The sequence below is a fragment of the Pholcus phalangioides genome, unplaced genomic scaffold (genome assembly GCF_987345545.1).
Source record: "Pholcus phalangioides strain wild (caught in Gottingen) unplaced genomic scaffold, Ppha-v1.0 ptg000004l_1, whole genome shotgun sequence".
Classification (NCBI taxonomy): domain Eukaryota; kingdom Metazoa; phylum Arthropoda; class Arachnida; order Araneae; family Pholcidae; genus Pholcus; species Pholcus phalangioides.
This window is the reverse complement of record NW_028301597.1, coordinates 48,049,803-48,076,800: the sequence shown is the minus strand read 5'-3', so window position 1 is coordinate 48,076,800 and position 26,998 is coordinate 48,049,803. Positions and strand designations below refer to the sequence as shown.

At 33.7% G+C, this 26,998-nt stretch overlaps 2 protein-coding genes across 6 annotated transcripts in view; one reads left to right on the top strand and one right to left on the bottom strand.

Moving 5' to 3' along the window:
- The window catches only part of LOC149087758 (bromodomain-containing protein 3-like), a 110,078-nt gene extending 93,004 nt beyond the window's left edge, over positions 1 to 17,074 (bottom strand). For both annotated transcript variants that reach the window (XM_089231657.1, XM_089231658.1), the window contains exons 1-5: positions 16,680 to 17,074; positions 12,041 to 12,127; positions 9,572 to 9,611; positions 8,274 to 8,498; positions 4,491 to 4,637 (exon numbers count right to left, since the gene is read on the bottom strand). In XM_089231657.1, the coding sequence (XP_089087783.1) occupies positions 4,491 to 4,637; positions 8,274 to 8,498; positions 9,572 to 9,611; positions 12,041 to 12,127; positions 16,680 to 16,744 (564 nt within the window). In that variant the 5' untranslated portion in view covers positions 16,745 to 17,074. The remainder of the gene's footprint in view (positions 1 to 4,490; positions 4,638 to 8,273; positions 8,499 to 9,571; positions 9,612 to 12,040; positions 12,128 to 16,679) is intronic.
- A 4,541-nt stretch (positions 17,075 to 21,615) lies between these two features.
- The window catches only part of LOC149087757 (transcriptional adapter 1-like), a 47,823-nt gene continuing 42,440 nt past the window's right edge, over positions 21,616 to 26,998 (top strand). For 2 of the 4 annotated variants that reach the window (XM_089231652.1, XM_089231650.1), the window contains exon 1: positions 21,616 to 21,882. Coding sequence is in view for 2 of the 4 variants with exons in the window: in XM_089231649.1 (XP_089087775.1) it covers positions 23,067 to 23,069 (3 nt within the window). In the remaining 2 variants the exon portion in view is untranslated. Of the gene's footprint in view, positions 21,883 to 23,041; positions 23,070 to 26,998 lie in introns of those variants that run through there. The other 2 variants (XM_089231649.1, XM_089231651.1) reach the window with 2 other exon arrangements.

Here is a 26,998-nt window from a genome sequence, read left to right as displayed (position 1 = left end):
CACAAGAGCCTACAGATTCTCATATCTTGGATCAAAGTGCATATGGGTGAATGGGAGAATGAAAAAGCAGCGACAATCAATAGCACACAATTAAAATATTATCATCATCTATAGCAAAACAAAAGGCAAGAACAGAAATGCTCAATCTATGGCAAACCCGATGGAATGATGCCCAAAACTGGTCCACAAAATAGTACCAAAAGTTTCATACAACGCAAAAAATTGGAGCAGAGAACTTATATTTTTTATAACTAATCTCACACACCTTTTCCAAATTACATTCACCGCTTCAAAAAACGAGGAACAGATCATTGCCTTTGTGGTGAAATCAGCACTCCCATCCATTATTTGACAACATGTAAATTAACTGCACATCTAAAGCACATGGCTGTGTCCGCTGCTAAAAATACCACACTCTGGATCAGAGATTTTTGAAAACAAAAGCAGAGCGAATAAAGTCAAGAAAATAATTAGATGGATAGAAGACAAAGTGATCCCACAGATGCCATATCAACCAATAGCACAAGCACAAACTGCACCACCTAGCCGTTTACAAAGAAAAAAGAAATTGATCAACTATAAAGACTGACTGATGGTACAAAAAAGGTATAATGCCATGGAAATCGAACAATTTAAATTGAGGACTAAATCAGTTATGAATTTTATATCAGATTTATTATTGATTTCAATATGCAATTTAGGATTTTATATTCAAATTAAGATTTAATATGGAATATAGGGTTATATGCTCGATTTACAATTGCATATATAGATTGTGATCTCGCAACTTTGCCACTGTGGTGGTCGAGTGGTTATAGCAGGGTTGGTAAAAAAACCGGTTTTTTTGAAAAAAACCAAAAAACCGGGTTTTTTTGGTTTAAACCGGTTTTTTTGTTTTAAATAGTATTAACATTAAAAACAATAAAATATCTGAAAAATCATTCAAACTTCCAATAATTAACTAAAATAAAATGTTTATTAATGTAATTAACACTATTCCCATGCTAATTAATCAATAAATATTTATTACATAACAAAAACCAACTTTTGCAATTTAATTATTTTTTGCTTAACTCAATGGATTACTGTGTGTTTGAAAATTCTTTTAATGTTATTATTAATCATATAATATATAAAGGTTTTTCTCCAGTTATTTTCAGTATACTTAATTAGGAAGCTATTTTGCAAAAAGTAATAAAAATTAGGTGAATATAATGTATTTAATGAAGCATAAATAATGCAGATTAATTAGCAATGGTTTACGATATACGGGGTGATTATAACTAAGGTTCTGATTTCAAAACACTGTAAAAAAAGAACGATTGTCAGAATGACTTGAAAATTGACATGAATATTCCTGAAAAAATTCAATTTTATTTGATAAAGGGGAAAAAATACTTAAAAATGTAAAATTAATGATATCATGCAACATGTGGGAAATTTGCCCGCAGAATGGAAACGATAGACAGTCATGGCAGAATGATACCTTAATTATAACATTTCACAATTTCATAATTCATGGAAACATCACAAAAAACGAAGTAATTGAACAAATAACTACAACTTACTTAAGAAATGTTAAATATGTTGTCCACCGCGTGTTCTGGCTATGAGGTTGAAAGCACAAAAATTCTTGTTCAACAACAGAATCAAAGTATGCTCCATGGTCATAATGTGGATGTGCTTGCAATTCAGCTTTATTAAACCACTTAATCTGACCACTGTTTATAACATTTTGAGGTATCCCCACAGCCAGAAGTTGCAAGGGTTAAGGTGCATCCTGTCAAAATGGGTCTTCAGCAGCTGGTATTGCAATGTGCATCTTGATAGAAGTTCTATCCACACACTGATGCTGTGGAAGTGCCGAAATGATGTGGTTGCACAAAATAGATTATACTGCTGGCCAAGTACAGCATCGTCTACTTGCACATTTTACACTTTTTGCTTTTGCGAAAGAAACTTCCATTGCTTCAGGAGTATCCATGCAAATTTTCAAGTCATTCTGATCAGTACTTATTGTATAGTTTTGGAATCAAAACTTTAATTATAATCACCCTGTATATAGCTGATTATTTTTCGGAAATCTGTTACTACTATACAGTAGAACCTTGATTAATTGGGCTTAACAGTGTCTGTGTGAAAGTATAAAAAAAACAACTATTGAGAGAGAATATTAAGACTGGGAGATATACAGTAGGAGATGTGCTACTTCTTATGGGAAAGAAAATGAAAATGTATGTGAGGTAATGTTAGAACTAGTACACTAGTCTGTCCTTTAAGGACAGCTGGTGTCTTTATTGGATTATAGGACCACCTGCCCCTAGCATGATGGTGCCACTACTGTAGCTGCTTCTTTGTGAAGGGAAAAAAAAACCCTGTGAGATAATACACCATTTTATTTACATGTGTGATGCAATCCTTATTCATGAATTTGCTACAGATAGAGCATCAGAATGTAGCCAAAGGTTAGAAAATGTTGTAAGAATGAGAAATTTAGGCTTTTATATATAACTTTAAATGACTAAGATACTTCATATGAAAAATATATATATATTCTGGCCACTTTTATGAGACTTTTTGAAAAAAACCACTTATAAAATCTTATGTCATTTAAAGATATACCATCAGAATGTACCCCAAGGATATAAAATGTGGTAAAAATGAAACATTTTGGCTAATAATGAACCAATATGATATTTTCAAGGAAAAAAATTTATATTTAGGCAACTTTTATTTGATTTTTTGAAAAAAACCAAAGTGGTTTTTTTAAAAAAACCATTTGGTTAAAACCAAGGTTTAAACCATAGTTTAAACCAACGTGGTTTAAACCAAACAACCCTGGGTTATAGTGACGGACTCGCGATGCGAGGATCCGGGTTCGAACCCCACAGTGGTGGTCGGCTGAAGTTGGTTTTCTGTGGTTCCCAACTTCAAGGCGCAAATGCGAGCCGATCTCCCCGTTAAAAAGTCTCGCCACAAAGAGCAACAGTCCTACAACGATAAATCATTCAATCATAACACTTCACTCATAGTTAGAAAAACTGGTGGCAGATGGCAGCACTACACATAACAAGCATTACAGAGAAACAAAAAAAAAACTTCACGTCAGGTTTCACTACACATACACGCACATTCCCGCATGTACCGATTCGTTGGGGGTTTCGCGGGGTGTAGCAGTAGTAGGTAGGGCCTCCAAAAAATGGCTCGGGGATCCATGATGTTCTTATGTCAGTCACCTCGTTGGGCAATTTGCCTGTTGTGGCTTTGTATTTGTATATTTGTAACTGATTTTATACTTAGATTATGATTTTATAGTTATGATTGTAAATATTTTATAATGCATGTTTTTTATAAAAAAATTGCCAGAGGTATCCAGTCCATGAGAACAATGAGCCGATATTGCCATATGGCGACATGGCCTGGGTATCTTTCAGTTTGACGGTCCTGCGGACCAACACAATTTTTTTTCCCGTTGGTCCAATTGTTTAATTAGTGGTCTTGGACCAGTGGACCACCAATGATTTCAAATGCTGGTCTACGTCACTGGATTGCAATTTCTCATAACAAGGTGTTCTTTCCTGAAAGCTCCCAAAAAAATCAGTTTTTTTTTCTTCAATACTTTTTTGCTTACAAGACACATCAGAATCTAAAGTATCTTATAAACAAAAAAATCCTTTCAAGTGGAAACTGATTTTATCGGGAGCCTTCAGGAAAGAACACTTTGATATGTAATGTTGCACTCGAGTGACTTAGACCACTTTGATTCTCAACCCTTCCATACATGCCACACAAATATGCTTCTACTTTTATTAGTTGGAGAATAAAAAGATTAATTCAAAAATGCCAAAATTTTTCAAAGAGAGGAAAAGTTAAGCCACAAAGTGTACCACATACCAAAAAGTAAAACTCTGACTTTTCCTTAACTTATTTGGCAACATTGGAGATTTAACACTCATTATTTTTCCAACAAAATAAGCATTTTGTCAAGATTTGGGGCAATGACAATCAACAATAGACACCTTGGTTGGTTTCTGCCACTAACTCTCTGGTGACTTTTTTTTAAGTAAATCTATTCACATTCATGCTTTAAAGTGAAAAAAACCAGAAAAAAAAATCTTTGGTCAATCACCACTGCACGATTATAGATATCTATCTGGTTTTGGTGATGGAAGTGGATGAGGGGCCATGATTTTCAGTGATAAAATTGATCACTGAAACTTGCAGTTAAAAAATAAAAAATCAATTCGAGAAAAAAATTGACATTTCTTCTTATTTGGTGACTTCCCATAATGGTAGACCCCAAAAAAGAATGTTTCACAATAAGCACTCAGCTGAATGGAAATGTTCTGCAGTAAAATTCCCATAATTGTGTTTTTTAAATTCTTCCAGATTGCCTGCAGAACATGTCACAGATTTCTTCATATTGTGCTTTGGGGATGGTAGACACACTGTAAGCCCTCTTAGAGTGAAATAAATAAATGGAGCCTTACCTCTCCTTCCTTGTTGTACCTATAACAATTGATGAAAACCATTTTAAAATCTTTTATACACTCCTGAGCTTTATAATAAAAACAGTTCTCAAGCCTCATTTTGATGGTGTTGAAATCCATTGGATATTTGATTATGGAGTGATAGTCCTGAAAAATAAGACAAAAAAACTGTTAAGACTAGTTCTCTTATGATGATAGATAGCTTCAATGTTTAGCTATGATGTGATGCAATATATCTATTATTAATATGCCATGAACTCTGAAATTAGTAAATACAACTAGTAAAATTTCCTATGTATAATTTGCAAATATGAATTTCACCATTGTGAGAAAAAATTTCATTGTATAATCTGCATATGCAAATTTTAACAATCTTAAGAAATTATTATTCCCAATTATGAATCTTAAGGAATGGCAGGAGTTGTTGGTCATGTTTTTGTAGGAAAAAGAACGAAATATTTCACATTTTACCAAAAATTAGAAATTTGTAAAACTTTTATCATCACAAGAGACGAGAATGTCACTGTTATATGATTGCAAGTAAAGTAAAAGCATATAAAGCTGTTATAAATAATGGAAAAGCATGTTAATGTTGGCTGGGCAAAGCCACTGGTAAATGTAAAAATACACGACTAGGAAAATGAAGCTGCAGGAAAATAATTGCTAGGGAAGGAAAGCATGGACATCTTGTTTAAGAATCACTGCCCTAAAAAAACTTCAAGAGAACAAAAATTTCACAACTAATGTGATCCATGAGATATCATTTTGGGAGAAGAAGACCAGAAGCAATACTCTACCCCAAGGAAATTCTGTGTCAATTCTTTCCAAAAAGTATGGGTTGTTTTTCAATTATGGTAAAATTGTAGAAATTTAGGAACCCTTTGGAAGTCCAGAAGGTAGAAGAAATTCAAGATCTTCCTGGAAAATTTGGGAGACTATGTAGATAAACATTGTGCTCAAGTAATGATAACTTGCAATAAATTAACGGAATACAGTTTTTCCCCACTGTGATTGCAACATACAAAAGGGAACCAAAATTGAGTTTTGATGAAAAAGTGTCCATCAAAAGTCAAGAGTTTTAACTAAAACAAGTCCAGATTTCAGAGTTTATGCAAATCTATGCAGAAATAAAAAAAAGCAAAAAGAACTGTTAAAAGATCTACCACCTCCAGTTGTATATACTAACATACAAATCATAGCGCATGCTATTCACCACTATTATTTTTCTAAATCAGAGTAATGGCTTTTATTTGTATGAATAAAATACATACAATGACATAACAGAAACAACACACAACACATAAACTACACACAAACTGAATACAAGTGTATGATCTCCCAAGGGACCTATTTTCATCCAGGGCAGATCCGTGAAAATAACACCGAAATGTTTACTCATGGCAACACTTCGTTTTATATATACACGTATGTGTACACGTGCACACACACACAAGTATATTGCCCCCATAGTTTTTTAAGTATGTATTAATTGGTTTGTCTTAAAACTTTATATACAATTTATGATATTCGTATTTTTCAGATATGTTTCAATCAGAGTTTTATATTTTTTTAGGCATTTTTCATTTTTTATGTATGAATCCAAGGTATTGTAAATTTTTGGTCCTAAATAGATAAATTGTTTTTTATTATAGTTTTACGAGGAAGAAGAATTATTTGAAATTGGATCCAGTTATTTCTAATATTTCTTTGAATTTGTCTTATTTTAAACCAATCTGTATTTCTGAATAGAAAGAGTAATAGTCTGACATGAACATAAGTTTTAAGGACATTTGATAAGTAGTCATTTATTTGGATATTTGATGGATGATGAGTATTAGGCCTGATTATATTTAAACTTTTTTTTTATTGTTTTATTTAGTAATTGGATATTACAGTCATAATCTCCTCCTGATTCACAAATTCCATAATGAATAGTGGACAGGATCCATGCATTGTAAATAGTTTAAAAAAAAATTTGATACAATATTTCGGAGATTGTAGATTCTTAGATTATAATAGTTCGAAGATTTTACATTCTTATATTATAATATTTCGAAGATTTTACATTCTTATATTATAATATTTCGAAGATTTTACATTCTTATATTATGATATTTCATTCTATTGTTAATCATTTCTATATGATTTTTCCATTTCAAATCTCTACTTAATGTTATTCCTAAATACGTGAAGGTTTCAGTATTTTCTATTTGAGGGCAATCGCAGAGCTCATCCATACAATTTGGAGTTTATTTTTATTTATTTCATACAACTGGAGTTTATTTTTATAGAGCCAATATTGAATTCGATTCAAGTCTTCTTCTGTATATTGCTTTAATACTTGATCATTTAAAGCTGATATGCTCAATGCAGCATCATCGGAAAATGCAGCTAATTTTCCATGCAGTGCAAAGAATGAATATAGTTTATATATGTTACCGTTAAAGTGCAGAAATCAATAATTCTACAGATTATCTAGGTATCAAATCAATTAATCTGCAGAAGCTAGGTAATGTGCACATTAATGGCTTTCAAGCTTTAGCGGTAACATATATGCCAAAAATGCCAATAGTCCTAAAATTGATCCCTGAGGAATTCCTTTTCTTATTATCTTATGATCACTTATTGTATTATTTATTTTAACAGCTTGCTTTCTATTTTCAAGATAACTCATTAGCTAATTAGCCAGTTAAAAATTTTCCCCCCTTAAACCTGCATTGTAGAATTTTTTCATTAATATATCATGATCGATATTTTCAAACGCTTTCTTTATATCTAAGAAAAGGGCTAGGTTTTTATTATTTTCAGTGTAGATATATTCAGAGAATTTTAAAATGGCCATTTCTATATTAATGTTTTTCGAAAACCAAACTGCGAACTCGGAAAAAAACTGAATCAAGAAAACCGAGAATTAGATTTTCTAACAACTGATTCAATTACTTTTGAGAATATGGGCAAAACTAAAATGGGCGAAAATTTGTTAAGTTATTTTTATTTCTGGTCTTATAGATGGGTTTTATACACACACACACACACACAATTGCGTATTTTAATTTTTCCACAAATTTCCCTTCTAATATGTAAATGTTTACAAGATAGAGTAAGAATTTAGAATGATATTTATACACTATTTTTAATATCTTTGCAGTAATACCACATGCTTTATTATTATCCAAACTATTTATTGCTATTTGTAATTTTTTTTCATTTATTGGGCCGATTACCATTAAATCTCTTTCGGAATGTGTAATATGATCCATATGCACATCTAGATCGGTAGAAATGTTTTCAACTGTGTTGATGAAAAAACTATTAAAATCCTCAGCCAATTTAACATCATTTAGGGATTCTGGTAAAACAATCCATGGCTGAGACCCCTTAACAATCATGTTTACTAGTCTCCATTGTTTTCTATTGTTTTTGCCACATTTAAGAAATTCATTTTGAAAATATTGTTCTTTGACGAATTTGATTTTTTGTTTCAGCAAGGTATTAAATTTTATACTCTTTGTATTTCTGTACATTATTAATGTCATGCCTATGAGTTTAATAGTTTTTCTTTATAATTTATTATTTGTTTTATTTCAGAATTTATCCAATCATGTTTATACTTTGTATATACTTTTATACCCTGAAAATGATTTGTTTTTCTATCTACAAGAAAACAGAAGCCACACGAGACTATATTTGTTTACACAATTATTTCCTCACAAGCTCAGAGTAAATCAGAAAGTACAAAAAACCATGAACTTATTGATTAAGAATTTAAACTTTTAAACTTACAGGAAGTTTGAGCTTTACAGCATCGACGGGCTGTTGAAACGGCCAAGCAAATTTATGCTTCCAAACTGCTTTCATCACAACTTTGAGCAGATACTGCAGCTGATTTGTGTTGCGACGAGGTTTTCCATCTGGTGCACAACTTGGAGGTTGTACTATACCATTTACAGGCTGCTGTGCATGATCCAATGTTTCCAGTTCAGATGTATCCATCTCATCAAAGTCATACTAAATTGAAAAATGATACAATTTTGAAATTAAAAAAATAAAGATACACACATCTCAAACCCACTCATTACTAAAAATTACTAGATTGCTAACAATGAGAAAATCTTTGTTCTCTTTGCATTTTAATTCTACCTAACATTAGGAAAAAACAGTCCAGGGGTTGAAAAAGCCCAGGTTGCCATGGCAACTACAAAAAAATTACATTGGTACCTATAAAACTTTTTATGTGTTTACTAAATTACAATTTGAGGACAACACCAAATTTTGGAACTAATATCAGCATATCTATCAATACCAAAGAGGGTCACTATACCATGAAAAAGTCAATAGATTTTAATTACATTTGCAAATCGAAAAAGAAATGGTACTAGTCAAACTTTAAGAGCCAACATATTTTTTGAGGGGTAACAAACTAAATAATTTTTAGGCTCTCCACAAAATTGGTGCCCAGTTATGTTGGTGGAAAGTGTTACAAAAATTCTGAAAATTTCACATTGTCTTCAGTCCCATAAAAACAGATCAATCAGATCAAGTCAATCACACAGAAAATTTCAGGAGCCAATGCCAATTTTTTAGTCTCTATGGCAACCTGGCACCTGGGATTTGTCAAGCCCTGGAAATACTGAACCTTTTAACTATGATCTACCAACAACAGCCAAAGTTTCTCTCCCCCCATCAGCGACTGTTGTTAAGTGGTTTCACTTTATTAACCCCTCCACGCAGATCTCCTTAAATGGTATATGGCAGGCAGTGAATTTCTTTTTACTTCCTGATTATTTTGAAAATAATTGAAAATAATCAGTGAAATTATTATTGCTCAAAGTAGACATTATGCTATAACAATTCTTTTTTTCAATTTTAGAATTGCAATTGAAAGAGACATAAATTGGATTTTGGTTTTATTGGTGCAAGGACCAATTAGATCAAACTGCACCAAAGATATAAAGTATTTTCAGCACAGCCACACAAAGTTTGATTTTTTCAAATACCTCTGTATTTAAAAAAAAAGGGCTGCAAATAGAGCCTTGGCATTTAAATTTCTGAACCAGCTTGAAGGGTCCAAACCAACTTACCACAGAACTTGGTCCATTATCTTCCTGAGTGCCACCCATTCTGGAATAAACAGAAATTTGAAATTTTCAAACTGTAAAGAAATCATGAATTTGATACAATTTCAATATCTGACATTCTGAACTGACTACACTTAGAGACACGTTCAAACTACTGAGAATCTCAATATCATTCATTTCTAGAAAATATATAAATATATAAGTTGCGGCTTCTCCCGTTCTAACTCTTGGAAGCAAGTGGTCCCGTTAGGCCTCAATTTAATTTAATCATTTATTTCAGGAATCCCATAACTGCAAAAAGTTCAAAATTGAATTAAAACTGATTTCTTGTAGTTAAGCATTTTGCCTGTTGTGGCCTTGTATTTGTATTGACACTTTGCTTGGTACAGAAACCCACTAAAACAACTTTTTGTATATCCTCCCCCCACCCCCACCCCCCCTTGACAGAAACCAGTTAGTGCAGTTAGAAGTGTATCTCAAGATTCAAAATTCTGCGCTTAAGGGAGTTTCTAAAATGAGTGATTCAATTACAATATAGCTCACCAGTAGCAAAAAATGGTTAGGTAGCATGATCTTGTGAAGTTGTGTACCTTCATTTTGTAACCATGTATATCAAATTTGTGTATTTTTGAATGATGAGCAGTACTTGTATATCTGAAGTTAATTGTTTTCTTCTTGAATGGCATTCTTGAAAACCTTCTCCCCACCCCTTCGAACAATAATTACACATGGAATCAATAACTCCCACCACGCTTTTCATCTCACCCCCAGCCCCCGCTAAGAACCACTGGTTTCTGGTAATACCAAGGAACTTTTATTGTTATACGTCTAAACCATTATATGTGTCTTAATACTTTCACAATAAAGTACATGCTAGATTGTAAATCATATTAGTCATGCTTATCCTGTGTAGCTCAGAGGTAATTAACCAAAAGTGTGAAATCAAAAATATTCCATGGTAAACATTTGTGAATCACCTGAGTATCAATTATTCCAAAGGACACAAGAATGTACATTAAAACTAACTGGAGTGAGAGAACTTGGAATTTTCCTCATTGTAAAAAACATTGGTGTTTTGGTAATTAAAATTATGTGAATACGATTCACTTGTCTAAGAAATTCTTGCAATGCAGAGTTCATTCATATATCTCCATGTTAAGATTTTCATAGCTATTGGAATTTGATATTACAGTGAAACCTCCATTTACGAGTATAATTTTTTCCATGAAAGCAATCATAATCTTAAACATTCGTATACTGAATCAATTTTGAATCGAATTCGTCCTTAGGAAATGATGGATACTTACATGATTTGTTCCCCACTTTTTTTTTAAAGATATAGTGCAGGTTATTTGTTTTAAGTTATTGTATTTTTACTATATTAAAGGCTTCAATATTTCCAGAATAATATAGAAGGGCAAGGGGTTTCGATTTGGAATTCTAGCTTCCATTAACATCGAACAAGAAGGGCAAGTCTTTTACACAGGATTGTACTATAAATGTCATTCCAGTCATCAGTGACTTCTTAACAAATCAAACAAAGGTCTGTATGTCTAAACTATACCTACTATGGTTTTATTCACTTATAAATTATGGTACAATAACATGGGATAGTGATTATAACTAGAAATACAGAATATACTCACACACACGTGCAGCATTTAGAAAATCATTATTAAAATTATTAGTTTCAATAGATGATGTAGACTCTTACTTTGATCTTTAAGGAGGAGCAATAACATTTATCCAATTTAGCTTTGTCACTAATTATGTATATTTTTTAATTTAAAAATTATTTTGTTTGTGTTGTCTACGTACGTGCAAGTTTCATTTTTCCCCCATATATCATTTGTACAGGCATCATAGCCTCTGCATGGTAAATATGTTTTAAAAAATTAATGTTAAATCTTTCTGTATGTGTAAAATTAATAAATTTGATTTTATCAATACACATATGCATGTAATATAACCATTTTAATTCGGTTTTTCATTTCAACAATAAAAAGGATCCATGGAAAATGCTGGAGTCTGGGTCTTTAACTCCTTAAGCCTTAACTTGCCTTCAGTAAAAGAAAATGAACCATCAGCTTTTAGCTGTCACTCGATAGCCAAAGTGAAAAACACAAAGCCCTGTATAGACTAATGCCCATCTAGAAGTGACATATGCACTTCTCGTATTATGAAAAATATTTATCCAATTAAAATCTGTTAAAAAGTTTTAAAACTTTTGCTCATTATCCATACATTACCACCATTCATTAATCAGTTAAAAAATTTTGCTTGTCTTGCAAATCACTCGTAAACCAAAGTTTCACTATACATTTTGAACCTAAGTATAAATGAGAATTGCAAGGCACTGCTATAGGCTACTCAATAACATCCAATTCTCCCGTCGCATTGAAATTTTTTCTGAAGGATTACAATTAAATAGAATCAAAATGCACAAGGAATTAAAAAATTATTTTATCATACTTTGTTTCTACTGGTGGGTCTTTCTTATTGGACTTTGTGGCTGAGAAGAACTTGTTGCCAGTCTTCTTCTTCTGTGGTGAAGTTTGCCTGAAAAATGCATTGATACTGTTGACAAATAGAAGCAAAAATTCTAAAGTTATATAAAAACAAAATAGGTATAATTTAAAAACTTATGTAAAATGCCTGTAAGAAGATTAAGAGTTCACACAATTAGGGCGATAAAGTATTGTAAACAATTTTTTTTCATCGCCAGACCCAGTTCAGTACAATCTGTTATGCTTGATGGGTGATGTTGGTGACACAGTTAAAAATTTGATGCCAAAAGGTATACCATATACTGAGACGGTATATTAACCTTACCACCAATTCTAATGTGGACCAATTGAATTTTATTTGGAAAGAAAAAAATGTACATTTGATCCGAGTAAATAACATTTTCGACTTGAACTGCAACTGCGAGATAGAACCAAGTTTTTGCACCAAGGCGCTATAGTTAGCTGTTTTTACACAGAGTGCTGATATAATATCTCTCAGACACCTACATTCATTTCTATTGTAACTTTCCGCTTTGCAAAAAATCCCAAGGGTTAGGAACATTGTTAAATGCACAAAGCCCCTCAGTGCACGACTAGATGATCGTGCAAAATAATATACTGCATTTCTCCGCATCAGCTGCATGCCCGGAAATAGCAAGGAAGACCAACATGCCAGGAAATTCGAGTCACTAATTTCAGATAATTTTAAATATTTGCACTCTAGGAATTGATTGAAAAAGGCAGATTTGACAGGCTTTCTCCTTATTTTCTCTGCATTTTAGGATCTATTCTATTTTGTCAACTACATTGAGATAGTTCAAGCTTTATACTTGGCTTTTCCTGACGTAAATCCAGATTTTTGTTTAAAATGTTAGAAGCTAAGCATGTTTGTTTCTCATTTATAATTGCATAGTTTTTCATCGTGTTTGTAAAATTAGAATAAGCAACGCAGAGAAATAAAGAACTGCTCTGCAAAACATTTTGCAATACTAGTTTGAATATTTCTACAATCCCTGAACATGCAAAATGCCCACAATGTACTTGTGTTCCATATTAGGTTGATTATAATTGAATCAGAGCAATAAGTACAGCGAAACCTCGCTATAAAAATCCCTCCACAACAATATTTTTTCAAGTCTTGTTTGGAAATGTCTAATACTCTAATGTTAAAATACTGCCTCTCTATGCAATAATAATCCCCCTCTATAGCAATATTATTTTTTCTATATCAAGGTTTCACTGTAAATGCTCAATTTTCATTATTGTTATCGAACTCTTTTCAAAATATGTTTGCTATAGTAAAAAAAATTGTTTTATTCTGATTCGCTAATTCATTCAGTACTTTATGTAAATTGATATCAATGTTTTGAATGCATTCAGTGATCCTTATTAAACTTCGCTTTTCTCCCACATGCCAGGAATGAATCAGACTCCAACATTCAAAAAACCTGGTGTCCCACAATTTTTACAACATGCCAGACAATGTGGAGGAATACGGTAAGCACGGCGACTAAAAATTTGGTACTAGCACCTAAAATTTTCTTTGTGTAGTTACTTAGTTGCAGGCTGAGAGTTTTGCCAGCTAAAACATTTTGTACTGACAAAATGTTTAGAATTTATTACAGCATATCTGCTAACATAAAATAGTGTCACTATGCACTAAAAAAGTCGAAACATTATTTCAGACCTTTTTCTTAATTATTTGTCACCTAGATTTTTTTGATTTGTCCAGCGCAATGGTAAGCATTGTAAATGCAAATCGTTGATGATAATTGCCGATTCATTTGAATTCAGCTAAAAACAACTTTACATTCAGTGTGAATCATCTCTCTCAATCTAAATTAATAACCATCTATTTTTTCCCAATGTTACGGTGATTTTTTATACATAGGGATACCTTAATGTAACAATACTCTGCGGACCAGGAAAAAATATTGTTATAAACAAAATATAGCATTATCATCATGGACTGCCAGATTTATGTTGTTGGCATCTCTCATGAATTGGTGTTGTACCCTCTTAAAATGCAATTGTAAGAATTTATTTGCAGCGAAAAATTCTAATTGAATAATCAATGAATGAAATTCAGTTTGCTGTTTCACCCTGAAAAAATGTATATATAGTTAGCCAAATCAAAATTTTGTATACTACAACAAAATGTGTTGAGGAGGGGGAGTGTCAGCCATTTTTTTCTTCTGTCAGCTCTATTATCTTTGTCATCTACTTCCGTTGCCCCAAAGCAGAATGTTTTGCGATGTTCTGCAACGAGCCCTCAGCTGACTGAAAATGTTCTGTGGTAAAAATTCGAATATACATAATAGCGTTTTTCTACACTTTTCTTAAAATTCTTCCAGATTGTTCTGCCACAGCACTGGTTGTTCTGCGACGTACGTCGCACATTTCGACATATTCTGCTTTGGGGTTCCGTTGTATTATGCAAAGGAGCCCTAGTTATTATTTTCACTCCCATATCCAGTCTAGAATGTTATATTTCAAATCTTGATCCTTTATTTTATCCAAGAATGCTGCTTTGTTTGTTACAGTTTTTGTCCTTCGTTTTTTATCATTATTTTTTCATTTTAACAGCTATGGGTATTGTTCCTTTTTGGTAATGTGTTTTGCCAATTTCTTTCTTAGTATGAAAGACGTTCAAAAGCATGACTCGGTTTTACTCATAGTGACTTTTTGTCATGCTTTCAGAAGTTATCCCCCCCCCTCCCCCAAAGAAAAAAAAAATCTCCAAAAATACCACATACAGTGAAAACATCCTATAATATTACTCAATATAACAATAAATATCTCTACACAACAATATTTTTTTCAAGTTGTATTTGGAATTGGCTATAGTCTAATGTTACACTCCTCTCGTTACCTTTTACTATGATAAATCCCTCGATAAAAAATATTTTTGAGGAAATTTTGAAACTACTGCAATGATTTTTTTACATTTCGCTTCATTATGTTTTTAAACTCGTCACATATTTCAGTTCTTCCAAGGATGTCTAATAATATCAGTATTTGATACCACCTGATAACCAAAAGTGTTAAGTTTTCTGTATCGCTACTTTTAATGCGATATAAACCAAAGTGTATTGCAATGAACCTCTTTGCAGGGGCTATACGTCAAACTAAATTTTGCTAATAAACGAATCAAAAATTTTACAGAGAATTCTCTCAAAAGTGCATTTTTTGTGGTACTGACAATGCCGATTTAGAAAAGATTCCAACAACAGCAGCATAAATTTGATGGCACGTAATGATGCCTCTCGAAATAATAATAATTTCTCCACCCACAGAATATTGTTATATCAAAGTTTCACTGTATCATGTTTTGAAAATATGCTGCAGGACTTGATAAATTGCGAGAACATAGAAATGAGTGATACACCAGCTTCTACTTTTAACCTTGCTATTCATAGGATATGCATATGCGAAATCATTCAGTAGATTTGTGATTTATACCCTATATAGTTTTCTTGTCATTTTAACAGCCATAGTTATTATTATTCTTTGGTAACGTGTTTTGCCGATTTTTTTCTCTTCGCATGAAAGACGTCCGAAAATATGACTATTTCACTCTTAGTGATTTCTTGCCATGCTTTCAGACGTTTTCTACGCAAAAGAAAAAAATCTCAAGAAATAAGATTATACTATAGCTGTTGAAGTGTATATAGTGATTTTTGAGCGAAATATAAAGGATATCATTACAACGATTTCAAAATATCCTTAGAAATATCGTATCAGCATTTATTGTTGTAAGGTTTCACAGCATAATGTTTCAAAAACATGCTGTGTTATGGACATAGGAATGAGTAATATAATAGCTCCTATTCATAATCTGTCTATTCATAGGATAGCATATGAACAATAACTCGATACTTCACATAGTTTGTGTTACATTCAACTTTAAATTTGAAAAAAGCTTCACATACTGTTTCAAAAATATCCTGCAAGACTTGATAAATGGTAAGGACATAGAAACGAGTGATACGCAAGCTACTATTTATAATCCAACTATTCATAGCACATGCATATACACAATCACTGAATGGTTGTGCATATACACAATCACTGAATGGTTGTGCATATGCATATTGGTTTGTGATTTATATAGTTTTTCATTATATAATTTGTATTATACTCATGATGAAGTACCATTTTTTTTTGTTTACTTGTTTAATCAACACAAACAATTTAGTGATACAACCCATCCATTTTATAATTATTCAGTGTAAAAATAGCTTTTTGTACCAATCCGGCGGCTAATCTAATTGTTGCACATCACTGACTCGCCATTTAGCATGTTTTTATGATCGAGTTTAGTAACGTAATATCCCTGTGTACTCCACTGTGATTTTTGAATCTTAGGCCTAACCGGCTGGACTTTGAAAATTCGCGTAGACTAGGCGGAAGAAAAAAACTGAATTTATAAAGTAGGCGCGAAACATGAAATATAATTATAACTTCGTAATCTGACGCGTTATGCCTTAGGCATTGCTTAGGCGTGAGGTATTGGGTTTCTATAAGTAATATATACGAGATAGTGTTGTATGTGTGCAGAGTTGATATGTGGAGGAATATAATTCTAAAATAAATTACGGTACCCTTTGACTGTATGGCGCGAAGGAAGCTTAGATCCCTGCAGTGCCGAGTTGTTTTGGGCGTCCATTATAAATTTAAATGAGATAATTTATTTCATCCAAACAACAATGGCTACGCATTTCCAGTTAGCGTTCGGGGCCCAAACCGTTGAGACAACACAAATCCATCGCGAGGTAAAAAAAAAAAAAAGAGCACTGAAATCACATGATAAATCGCCGATTGATTTTCTCATTCGACGATCGGAGCATATTTTCCGAGGCTGGCGATTCGCTTTTCACTGTAATTTCACCGGATCCATCAGTGACTTCATCCTAATAAACAACTTGTTTTCATGCGTCACAACAAGTAACAAGCGGTCATAGTTAGAGACGCCATTGAACAAACCATCCTCGTACACTGCTACATTCCGACTGATTTCCTATTCGTCAACTCGTGTCACATGATTCATTTGAAGATATTCTCTCCTCCCTATTTTTTCATTTTTTCTTGTTCGATTGACCATAGATCCCGTATTTTTACTGGGACTACTCTCTTTTTTTTTTCATGATTGGATCCAAAATTTACAAAGCTATAAATTGCAAAACTTTTCTATCGAGAGAAAGTAATTTCTGGGTTTTTATGCCAAAATTTCCTAAAGGCGGTGATGGTAACCTCTTCCACCAAAATTTCCCTCAAAAATTTCCCTTTTGACTAAATTTGCCCCACTCATTCTCAAAAATGTGCTGTCATCTAGCGGGGAAAATACGTGATAGAGTTATTTTACAATAGAAAAGTAGTAATTGCTTTATTTCACTGCATTAATTTCTTCTCAGGGCCGTCATTTCAACTTTTTCCGGAGGGGGGGGGGGACGTCTTCAGAGCATCATGGGCCTCGGGCCAAGTGATGTTTTTGAGAGAATTTTCCAGATAGGGCATGGCATTTTGAGAATTCTCATTTTTGCGAGGCCCCTCTCCTCTTGGGGCCCCCGGGCCATGCCCGGGTGGGCCCATGGCCCCCACATCCTGAAGAAGGGCCCCCTAGGATAGGATCTTTTACGGGCCCTCCGACCAGACTTTCACGGGGCCTCCTTTATGATGAATTAATAGCGTGAAAAAACAAAAAAATGATTAAAATCCTCCCAGGGCCGGAGCCTTGTCAGCCCATTCCTTGTGGGGGGCCATGGGTGGGCCCATGCGTTAAGACGGGACTGGGGGGGCCAAACATGTTCTAGGGGAGCAAAGTACATGTACTCAATGTGTGTGTATATATATATATACCATTTTTAGCGTATTTTCAAAAGCCGGGGGGGGGGGCACGCGGAAATGACGGGACTGCATTTCTTTATTTTTTTTTTGTTTGATGAACACCCAAAATTTCCGACAAATGTTCAGAAATTTCCCAATTGGACAAATTTTGACCAATTTTTCCTACGAATATGGGAAATTAGATATACCACCCCATGAGGTGCCATCATCGAGCTAATATTACGTAATACAGCCAATACCATCATCGAGCTTAATTACGAGCTTACAGTATAAGCTCGATGGTTACCATCGCATGTTCACCATATCTACAGGCAAAATGTTAGAAAGGTCATATTCTGTTTCGTGATTGATTGTTTTTGTAGAGTTGGTCAGGCCTGGCCATTTATCGTTGGCGAAAAAATAATAACGTTAGCAAACATCCTAGCAAAAAAAAATACCTCTTACTTCTCACTGAGATTATTTGAAGCGGAATAACAAAATCTGAAGAGAAAAGCCTTTTTTCACCCTTCATTTGATTTTTTGTCATTTGAATATTAATTTCCAGAAATAATCAATCCCCGGAAGGAATTTTGGCAATTTTTTTTTTTCATTTTATTGTTTTCTTTTTTATTGTGCAAGCAAAAATACGTGAATATACTGAACTTCCAAAATCGATGGCTTGAGAAATTGAAAAAGTTCCTAGTCTAGGGGCCCTGTTAAAGGAGGTGGGGGCTATAGCTCCCCAGAAAAATTTTAACTACATTGCCACCTATTTTTCTAAATAACATTTGATCCCAAAAAGAAAAAAAAAATAAACTTTATTTTTTAACCTTCATTGACTAAAAAAATTAATATCTAAATAAGAAAATTAAAGAAAAGTCCATTTATATGCTCTTCTGGAAAAAAAACTTGATTGGATTGGTTGGGGGGGGGGGGATCAAAGCCGTTTTGAACAGATACGTCAGAATTGGAGGTTCAGTGAGTGCTCGATCACCCGCGGTAGTTTGTGACACAGTTCGAGCAACCCCCCACCCCCGAACTGATTCAGAAATCAAAATTTCCTCTATAAGAACAAGACAAGAATCCACAAGTTCAAAACGTTCCCGACGTCCCTGGTGTTAAGGATAAGGCCTTGGTTGGGATTCCGAAGCTGCTGATTTGCATCAATTCATTATATATTATAGAGCGGCCCGTGAGAAGTCTAGTCTGTGGCCTGTCTAAGATCCCAGCTTAGGAGTCCCGCCTTAGGGTGTGGGTTCCACGAATAAGTCATTCAGACGGAGAACTGCAGGATGAAGGGGCTATAGCTCCCCAGTAAAATTTTACCTACATTACCACCTATTTTTCTAAACAACTTCTAAATTTTCTTTGGAACTTTAGAAATATTCGAGCGAGGAATGGCGAAAAAATGTGGAATTTGAATTCGACGAAAAAGCCCAAAAAACGGGACATTTTTGTTGTAAGCATGGTCACGTCACATATCGAAACCGAAAGTTAGTTGGACGATATCCATTGGTAGTATACCAATCATTTTTGATTTCCGGCGTCCCTGTGAGAATTAATGTCTCCGTATTGTTTTATAATATCCAATTGCATCAATCCATATAGTTTAGGATGTTTTGAAATTAATTATGGGCCCATATAAATTACATTAAAGAAATTCCGCTGCTTTAATCAAGCATTTTTTGAAGCAAACAGGCGGATTAATAACTTGAACTTAAAAAGAAAAAAAAAATTCGATATATGTAGCTCCCATAAAAAAGAAAAAATTATTCATTTCCATGTTTCTTTAATTTCGATTTATTCCTTTCATGAGTCGCCCGTGGCATTCCTTTCATGAGAGTAATTAAAAATAATTCCAGAATCTATGAAAGAGGTACTTTAAGCATTGACGAAATTGATAATTTAAAAATTATTGAAAGTGATAATTCCGGAATTAATGAAAGATAATTCCAGCATTAATGAAAAATAATTCGGAATTAATGAAAGATAATTTCAGAATTAATGAAAGAAAAATTCTAGTTTTAATGAAACATAATTTCAGTTCCAAAATAAATACAAATACAAATACAAATACAACGCCACAACAGGCAAATTGCCCAACGAGGTGGCTGACTTAAGAACATCATGGATCCCCCCCGAGCCCCTACCTACTACTGCTACACCACACATGCACCCCCCCCCCCGCTGAACCCCCCAACGAATCGGTACATGCGGGAATGTGCGTGTACGTGTAGTGCAACCTGACGTAAAGTTTGTTTCTGTGTAATGCTTGTTATGTGTAGTGCTGTCATCTGCCCCCAGTTATACAAACTATGAGTGAAGTGTTATGGTTGAATGATTTACCGTTGTAGGACTGTTGCTCTCTGTGGCGAGACTTTTTAACGGGAAAGCGATAATTTCAGCATTAATGGAAGAAGTAATTACAGATGAATTAAGAAAAAGGGATAATTCAAAAATTAATGGGAGAAAAATTCTAGAATCAATTAAAGGGATAATTCCAAACTAATGAAATAAAAATTATAGAATTAATGGAAGAGTTAATTCCAAAATCGATGAAAGAGGTAATTTCAGCATTAATGAAGTGATAATTCCAAAATAATTGAAAGCGATAATTCATTCCAGCATTAATGAAAGATAATTTCAGATTGATAAAAGTGATAATTCCAAAATTTTTGAAATAGATGATTCCAGAATTAATGAGATATAATTTCAATATCAATGAAAGAAATAATTTCAGCATTAATGAAAGAAACGAATCCAGAAGTAATAAAAGAAATAATAATTAATAAAGGAAATAATTCCAGAATTAATGAAGGAAAATTCAAGAATTAATGAAGGAAAATTCAAGAATTAATGAAGGAAAATCCAAGAATTAATGAAGGAAAATCCAAGAATTGATGAAATTTTTCAGCATTTAGGAAAAATTATTTCACCATTAATGAAAGAAATGATTCCAGTATTAATGAATAAAAAAAAAATTTAATATTTTTTTTCATTTTTTTTACATGAGTTCTTAGTAGAGTTACCATTGTGATCCTGTATTTCCCGGGACAGTCCCGGTATTTTCTGTTTTTTTTGGCCGTCCCGACTTTCTAGCAAAAGTGTCCCAGTTTTTCCTGTATTTTACACGAAAAGCCTACTTGAAATCAAAGATTGAAATTATTTTTCAACTCATAAATTACGTTATAATAATTACAACTATAAATGAGAATATAAATCTCCAACATTTTATTGTCTTGGTGAATTTTTTTTTTGGATTGGATTTTAAATTTATTGGCGCAAGGACCAATTTGGTCAAACTGCGCCAAAACAAATATAAAAATAAGAAAAATGTCCTTTTGTCATGTCAAAAACTAAAACTGTGCATGATAAAAAAGCAACATGAAACATAAAACAACGACAATTTTTTTTTTTTTTTTTTTGCGAAATTTATTTTAATCCACTGCAATTTGCAGTAATGCTTCATTTCCTGCTATTGTGACTTTTCCGTAACTTCAGCAATATTTGACAACTTTGTTCGGTTTTAGCGTCATTTTTGGCAATAATTGGCAATGTCCCGTATTTGGAAATTCACTTCCCGTATTTCTCTCCAAGGAATATGGTCAACTTAGTTCTTAGAGACCGAAATGTACATTTCTATGGGCAAACGAACTTTGTTTTCACCGAGTCACGTGATTTCCTTACATTAGATGTCTAAGCCGTCGCGGTGGCTGGATGCTCCCCCTATAGTAATATAGTAATATAAGCTCCATGGTTAATGACAAGAGGTTTCTAGAATATATTAATGCCTTGCATTTGTTGATATCTGGCGGATACCCTCGCATCCAAAGCGGCTCGATCTTTATACAGCTTTCTAAATCTATACAGCTTATAAATACAGCTTTGCTCACATCGCACTTTTTTGTTCCTGTATTTCATCTTCCCTGTCAAGTCTGGTGTTGATGTAGGGAATCGGCTTCGAAAGTACCTTTTTTATGAGTAGGTTTTCTTCGTTTTGGCTATTGCATTTTAATATTTCCAAGCTTAACAAAGCGGACTTTGTTTTGTATTTAGGCAGTATCTATATATCGAGGTCTTTATGTGGTATTAAATCTCATATTTATGTGTCATTTTATATTTAATTCATCATTATTTTACATTAATTTATTATATCGAGCCCGCATATAATGAAATGGGCCATGCATTTGTGAATGAGCGTCTGAACGAAAATGCACTGCAGAGAGATTACTTGTCCCAATATAGTTACTGCACAACAATTTTTTGCGAAAAATAATGGAAACGTGAGCATTTATGCAAGAATCGCCTTTTTGATTTTGAAAGTGGCATGAGTGACAAAGAAGTGGCTCCAAATAACCAATTAGTGTCGGAACTGGCCAAAGAGTGACCAGTTAGTGTCAAAACTGGCCAAAGAGTAACCATTTTTTTGGGACTAGTGTGGCGATTTGGTGTCAAAAGTTACATTGTAAATGTGGCCTAAAAAAATGATTTTTGTGACAAAAACAGGGGCGTGGCCAGGAGAGTGATGTATTTATTACACGTCACCTCCCAATTAGTTTCTATAAAAAAAGAGAATTACAGAAGAATAAATTGCAGGCTAAGATTCCATAAGTGGGGTTGTGCCAAATTTGGTGACTTCCAATTTCGCCATGGTTTTGTGCCAACCCTTGGCGACGTAGAAGTTTTTTTGCTCGCCGAACATCTTCAGTGTTGCGAGACTGTATTTGAAAAAAAATTTAGTCTATTATTTTTCTAGCAAGCTAGAACATAGCGAGGAGAAATTCTCGAACCATTAAAGAAAGTATTGGGCACATGATTTACCACTCCATTACATTTAGATTTTGTGTTTCTATTCCACGAACCAGAGATGCCGCTGTACTCTAATTTACCTTGGTCTCGGGACATTGAAAATATCTGGGTCCTTTTTGTGTGAAAGTGGGTCCTTCTAAAAAAAATTTTTGATCACTTGTCTTTGATCACTTGCTTATATCTCTTCCTTGAGACATAGTGGTGGGTTATGTTCTGGGTAGGAGGAGGTATCTCTGTGAATCAAATAAATAACTCATTTATAAAAATATGTTCTATTGAAACGTTCATTTACTTTCATTGTCTACTCTATTAGGAAAAGCTTGCAAAGAAGCCCATTAACACCAAGAATTTAACATATGGTATGTAGCGCATATAACAGATCTAAACCAAATATGCATTCGATTCCACTTAACGTTCCTATTATAAAGAGTGAATTCGCATCTCTAGTCCAGAGCCGGGGGGGGGGGCACATCAGACCCGCCTGCTCTTCTCTCCCCGAGTTGGTAAGGCATAGATTTGAAGTTTAATGTATACATATTTGTGTTGTAGGTTTGTGTGATTGTTGTGGCAACCAGAGCTTTTTTCAAAGGAATAGCCAACTCAAAATTGGAAAACCACTGCGCAATCACGAGTTCTAAACCCGGATTTTCACCCAAGGCAAAATCTGGGGAGTTTCATTTTCTTGGGGAGGGGGCCCGAGCCCCCACCCCAAGAAAATGAAAAATCAAAAATATTTTTGTAGAAAATTAAAATATTGAAGAAAATATACAGTCTTATACTATGTTAATTTAAAATTATTTTTGAGTGTTAGTGACCCACAATTTCTGTAGAAGAAATCCTTCTGCCTTTCCAAAAGCAGATTCTGCATATACAGTAGTGATTTTTGTGATGAGATGAGGTGACTACAACATAGCAGCTAGATGACAAAACTGGATATTCAAGGTAGAGTTTTTACAGATTCGCATGTTTTTTTCTGAACAAACTCGGAAAATGTTTTACACCTTGAACAGGCATTTCAAATCCTTTACAATTTTTAAAAAATGTGCATTCACTATCTTGTAAGAACAAGGCAAATTTATGCCATATAGACTGCTGTCTTTGAATGCCAGCAGATAGCCACAAAAGTACCATAATTTCTGATATGTAACCGGAAAAGAGAAAATCCGCAGGGGAATAGAAAATCTGAAATTCTCTTTGAAAATTCTTCATGACCCCTCATTAAGGGAAACAACCAAATATCTTCAATAACCCGCGTATATATCAATACAATACAGTACAGTATACAAAGTAGTAAGACCACTTTTTCAAGGTCATGCGATCGTGATAGACTGTGAAAAGAAGAAAAAAGTTGGGGAGGTTTTTTCTCTATACTTTATCATCTTTGAACTAGGAAATAATGCATCCCGGAGGACGTGTTAACCAAATTTTTATGCGTCCTTTTCTGAAATTTCGGGTATTTGATGTGCTATAGTGTGTGAATGGCATCTCTGATGAACCCAACGCCAACAAAATTTGCCCCAGCCAGATCTTGAATTCTGTGAATTATGTGTGTGCAGAAGATGGCAACTGAAAGGGGCAAATTTTTAGAGCGTCAACTGAAAGGGCCAATTTTTAACAATTACAACCAATTAAATCAATATCAAATTTAGTGATGGTAAAACTTGATCCAATGTAGGTCTATATACCTTTACAATGGCCTGTCACTTTGTTAATGCGGCCACTATATGGAGAGAACCTGGACAGCGCAGGGTATTATAGCTAATATTCCAATGTTAGTCTAAAGCAGTCTTTCACGCTTATGTTTTACTTCTTTTCTTTTTCCTGAAAAAAAATCTTACCAATTCTCTTTGTCTAGCCAACCAGTAGGATCCTATGTTGTAGCTCCTGCTATGCCTTCCTGGTTCATTCCAGCACCTCGAAAAGTCTGATATTTTACCCACTTTAGGAAATACCAGTTTAAAGAATTGAAAAATAAATACACTTCAACCAGCTTATAACAAAGTCAGGAAAAAAAACAGTGAAAAATATTTGTCATACATGAAATCTGTTATATCTGTACTGTCTTAATAAAAGCATGGATAAGCAGTGTGAAATTCACAGGGGGAATGAAAAAACTTTTTTATGTGTGAAAATTTGTAATATCTGTGTTCGGTATACAAGTCTAAAGCAGCAGTTCCCACAGCCTCTGTGTGGTCACAGTCAGGGGGAAAGGAGCAGTTGGGTCTGTGGCAATCGTGCTGAACTAGAAGAGGTGCTGAATCTACCATTTAACTGTGCCTTCTACATTATATAGGGACCCCAAAATGTGTTCTTGGCCCAGCCGACAAAGTATCTAGTTGCAGACCCGGTCATAGTGATGGACAACAGGTGTTACTTTCGTTCAATTTTGGGTTATTGTGTGAATTTTTGACTACATCTTTAAATTCTATGATGTTGAGAATGTTCGGCGATTAAAAAAAATTCTGGGTCACTAAGTTGTGGAATTATGGAACAATCAAAGGCTTCTCTATTGTAATTTTATTTTGTAAACATAATAATAATAATGATATTCATATCAGGCTCCAGTGATAAGGCCCTTAAGTGCCTTATCAAAAGAAATCAATTTAGATTGCCCTAAGCCATTGAATCAATAGCAAATGGGTAAGAGTAAGTAGGACACATAGGCCCCCCCCCCCCCCCCCCATTTTCAAAAGATGATTTTTATTTTTTTTTTAGATAATCCTAGTTTTCAGTAATTTGAGTTGGCCTTGGCCCCATTAACATCAAATTTTTGTGGTACAAAATGCCACAACAGGAAAAATACTGAATGAGGTGGCTGAGGAGAGAGATGCCCATAACAAATACGGATGTCATATATTTCAAAAATACAGTAACCCAATTAAAAATGTAATTACAAACAATATATATATATATATATATATACATGGTAAACTATTATACAATGCCCATAAATGGATAGCTTCTCAATTAACCTAATATGTTTATCGTATTTCTTTTTAAACGTGTAAATTGTGTTAGAATTTACCACCTCCAGAGGTAAGCTATTCCATTTATTAACAATCCTATTAGAGGAAAATTCCCTGTGACACCATAACCTAGAATTGTCCTTTACCAATCAATACTGGTGTCCCCTTGTAAAAATAGTTGATTGGTGGCGTATTGATGTTTGGAATTTTATTTTATTTATTTTTTTGTTGAATCCTTCCCATGTCATCATTAGTTTCCCCCTATTAAGTTTGGCATTATTCTGGTGGTTAGATCGGGCTGCAGATGATTCTCATCGGTGTTTTACACTCAAGATTGTCCTACAAAAAGTGATTAAGCTCTTATAATTGAGGTGACCATATTTTTAAAATAGAGGGAAAATGATAGTGTCCCTAAAAAAATATGGGGTTTTATCAATGCACTATTGGTATCAAGATAATGAATAAAATTTCATTTGTTCATGTTATATGCCAATGAAATGAAAGAAATTCAAAATAAACGTCACACCTAATGTTTATCAAATGGCTGAAATGCTAATATTAAAAAAATTATTTAATAGTGAAATTATTGAGCTTCCAAATTTTTATTTCGAATTCAATTTTTATTTATTATGGCACTGATAGTGTTGCATTAACAGTGATACAGATTCTATATAGTATAAGTTATTTATGGAATTTTTAACAAATAATAAAATGTAAGGCCTTTGCAATGTGCAAGATGGGCTAGGATTCAAAATTTCAATATTTTCATGGCCTGTTTTCATTCCAGATTTCCTTCGACTGTTTGGGTTGTTTCTCTGAGACTGTCCATCCTTCTGGGGAAGAGTGTCAACCATATGAAGATGTTCTCTTTGGGTGGTCATGTTAGTTTGTTAAACAACAAATCCCATTTAACGCTTTTCAAAGGTTTTATAAAGTTTCACTGATCCACAATGTAGCTTGCGTAGTGGAAATAACCAAACCCTCTGTAAATTGTCATTTCTTTTTCAAGAATACCTTTTCCAGATTTCATGCAGGTGATAGTGCTTTCCACCTCCCAAACTTCGAGAACAAAGGAAGAGAAATACTATATTTTTCAATTTGATACTGTACATATATTCCTATAGGAATACTACTGGTGATTGGGATAAAAAAAACCCTATCTTTCTGACAGGTTGGACGGGATGGAGAAAAAACATGCTCTTAGGCGTGACAAATAACTGAGATTGTCAGTGCTAAAATCAGAGGGTACTGAGGAGGCGAGATATCTTGTAAACGTTCCTGAGAAGGTTAAGTGATTGAGAGATTTTATAAATAATTTCTTT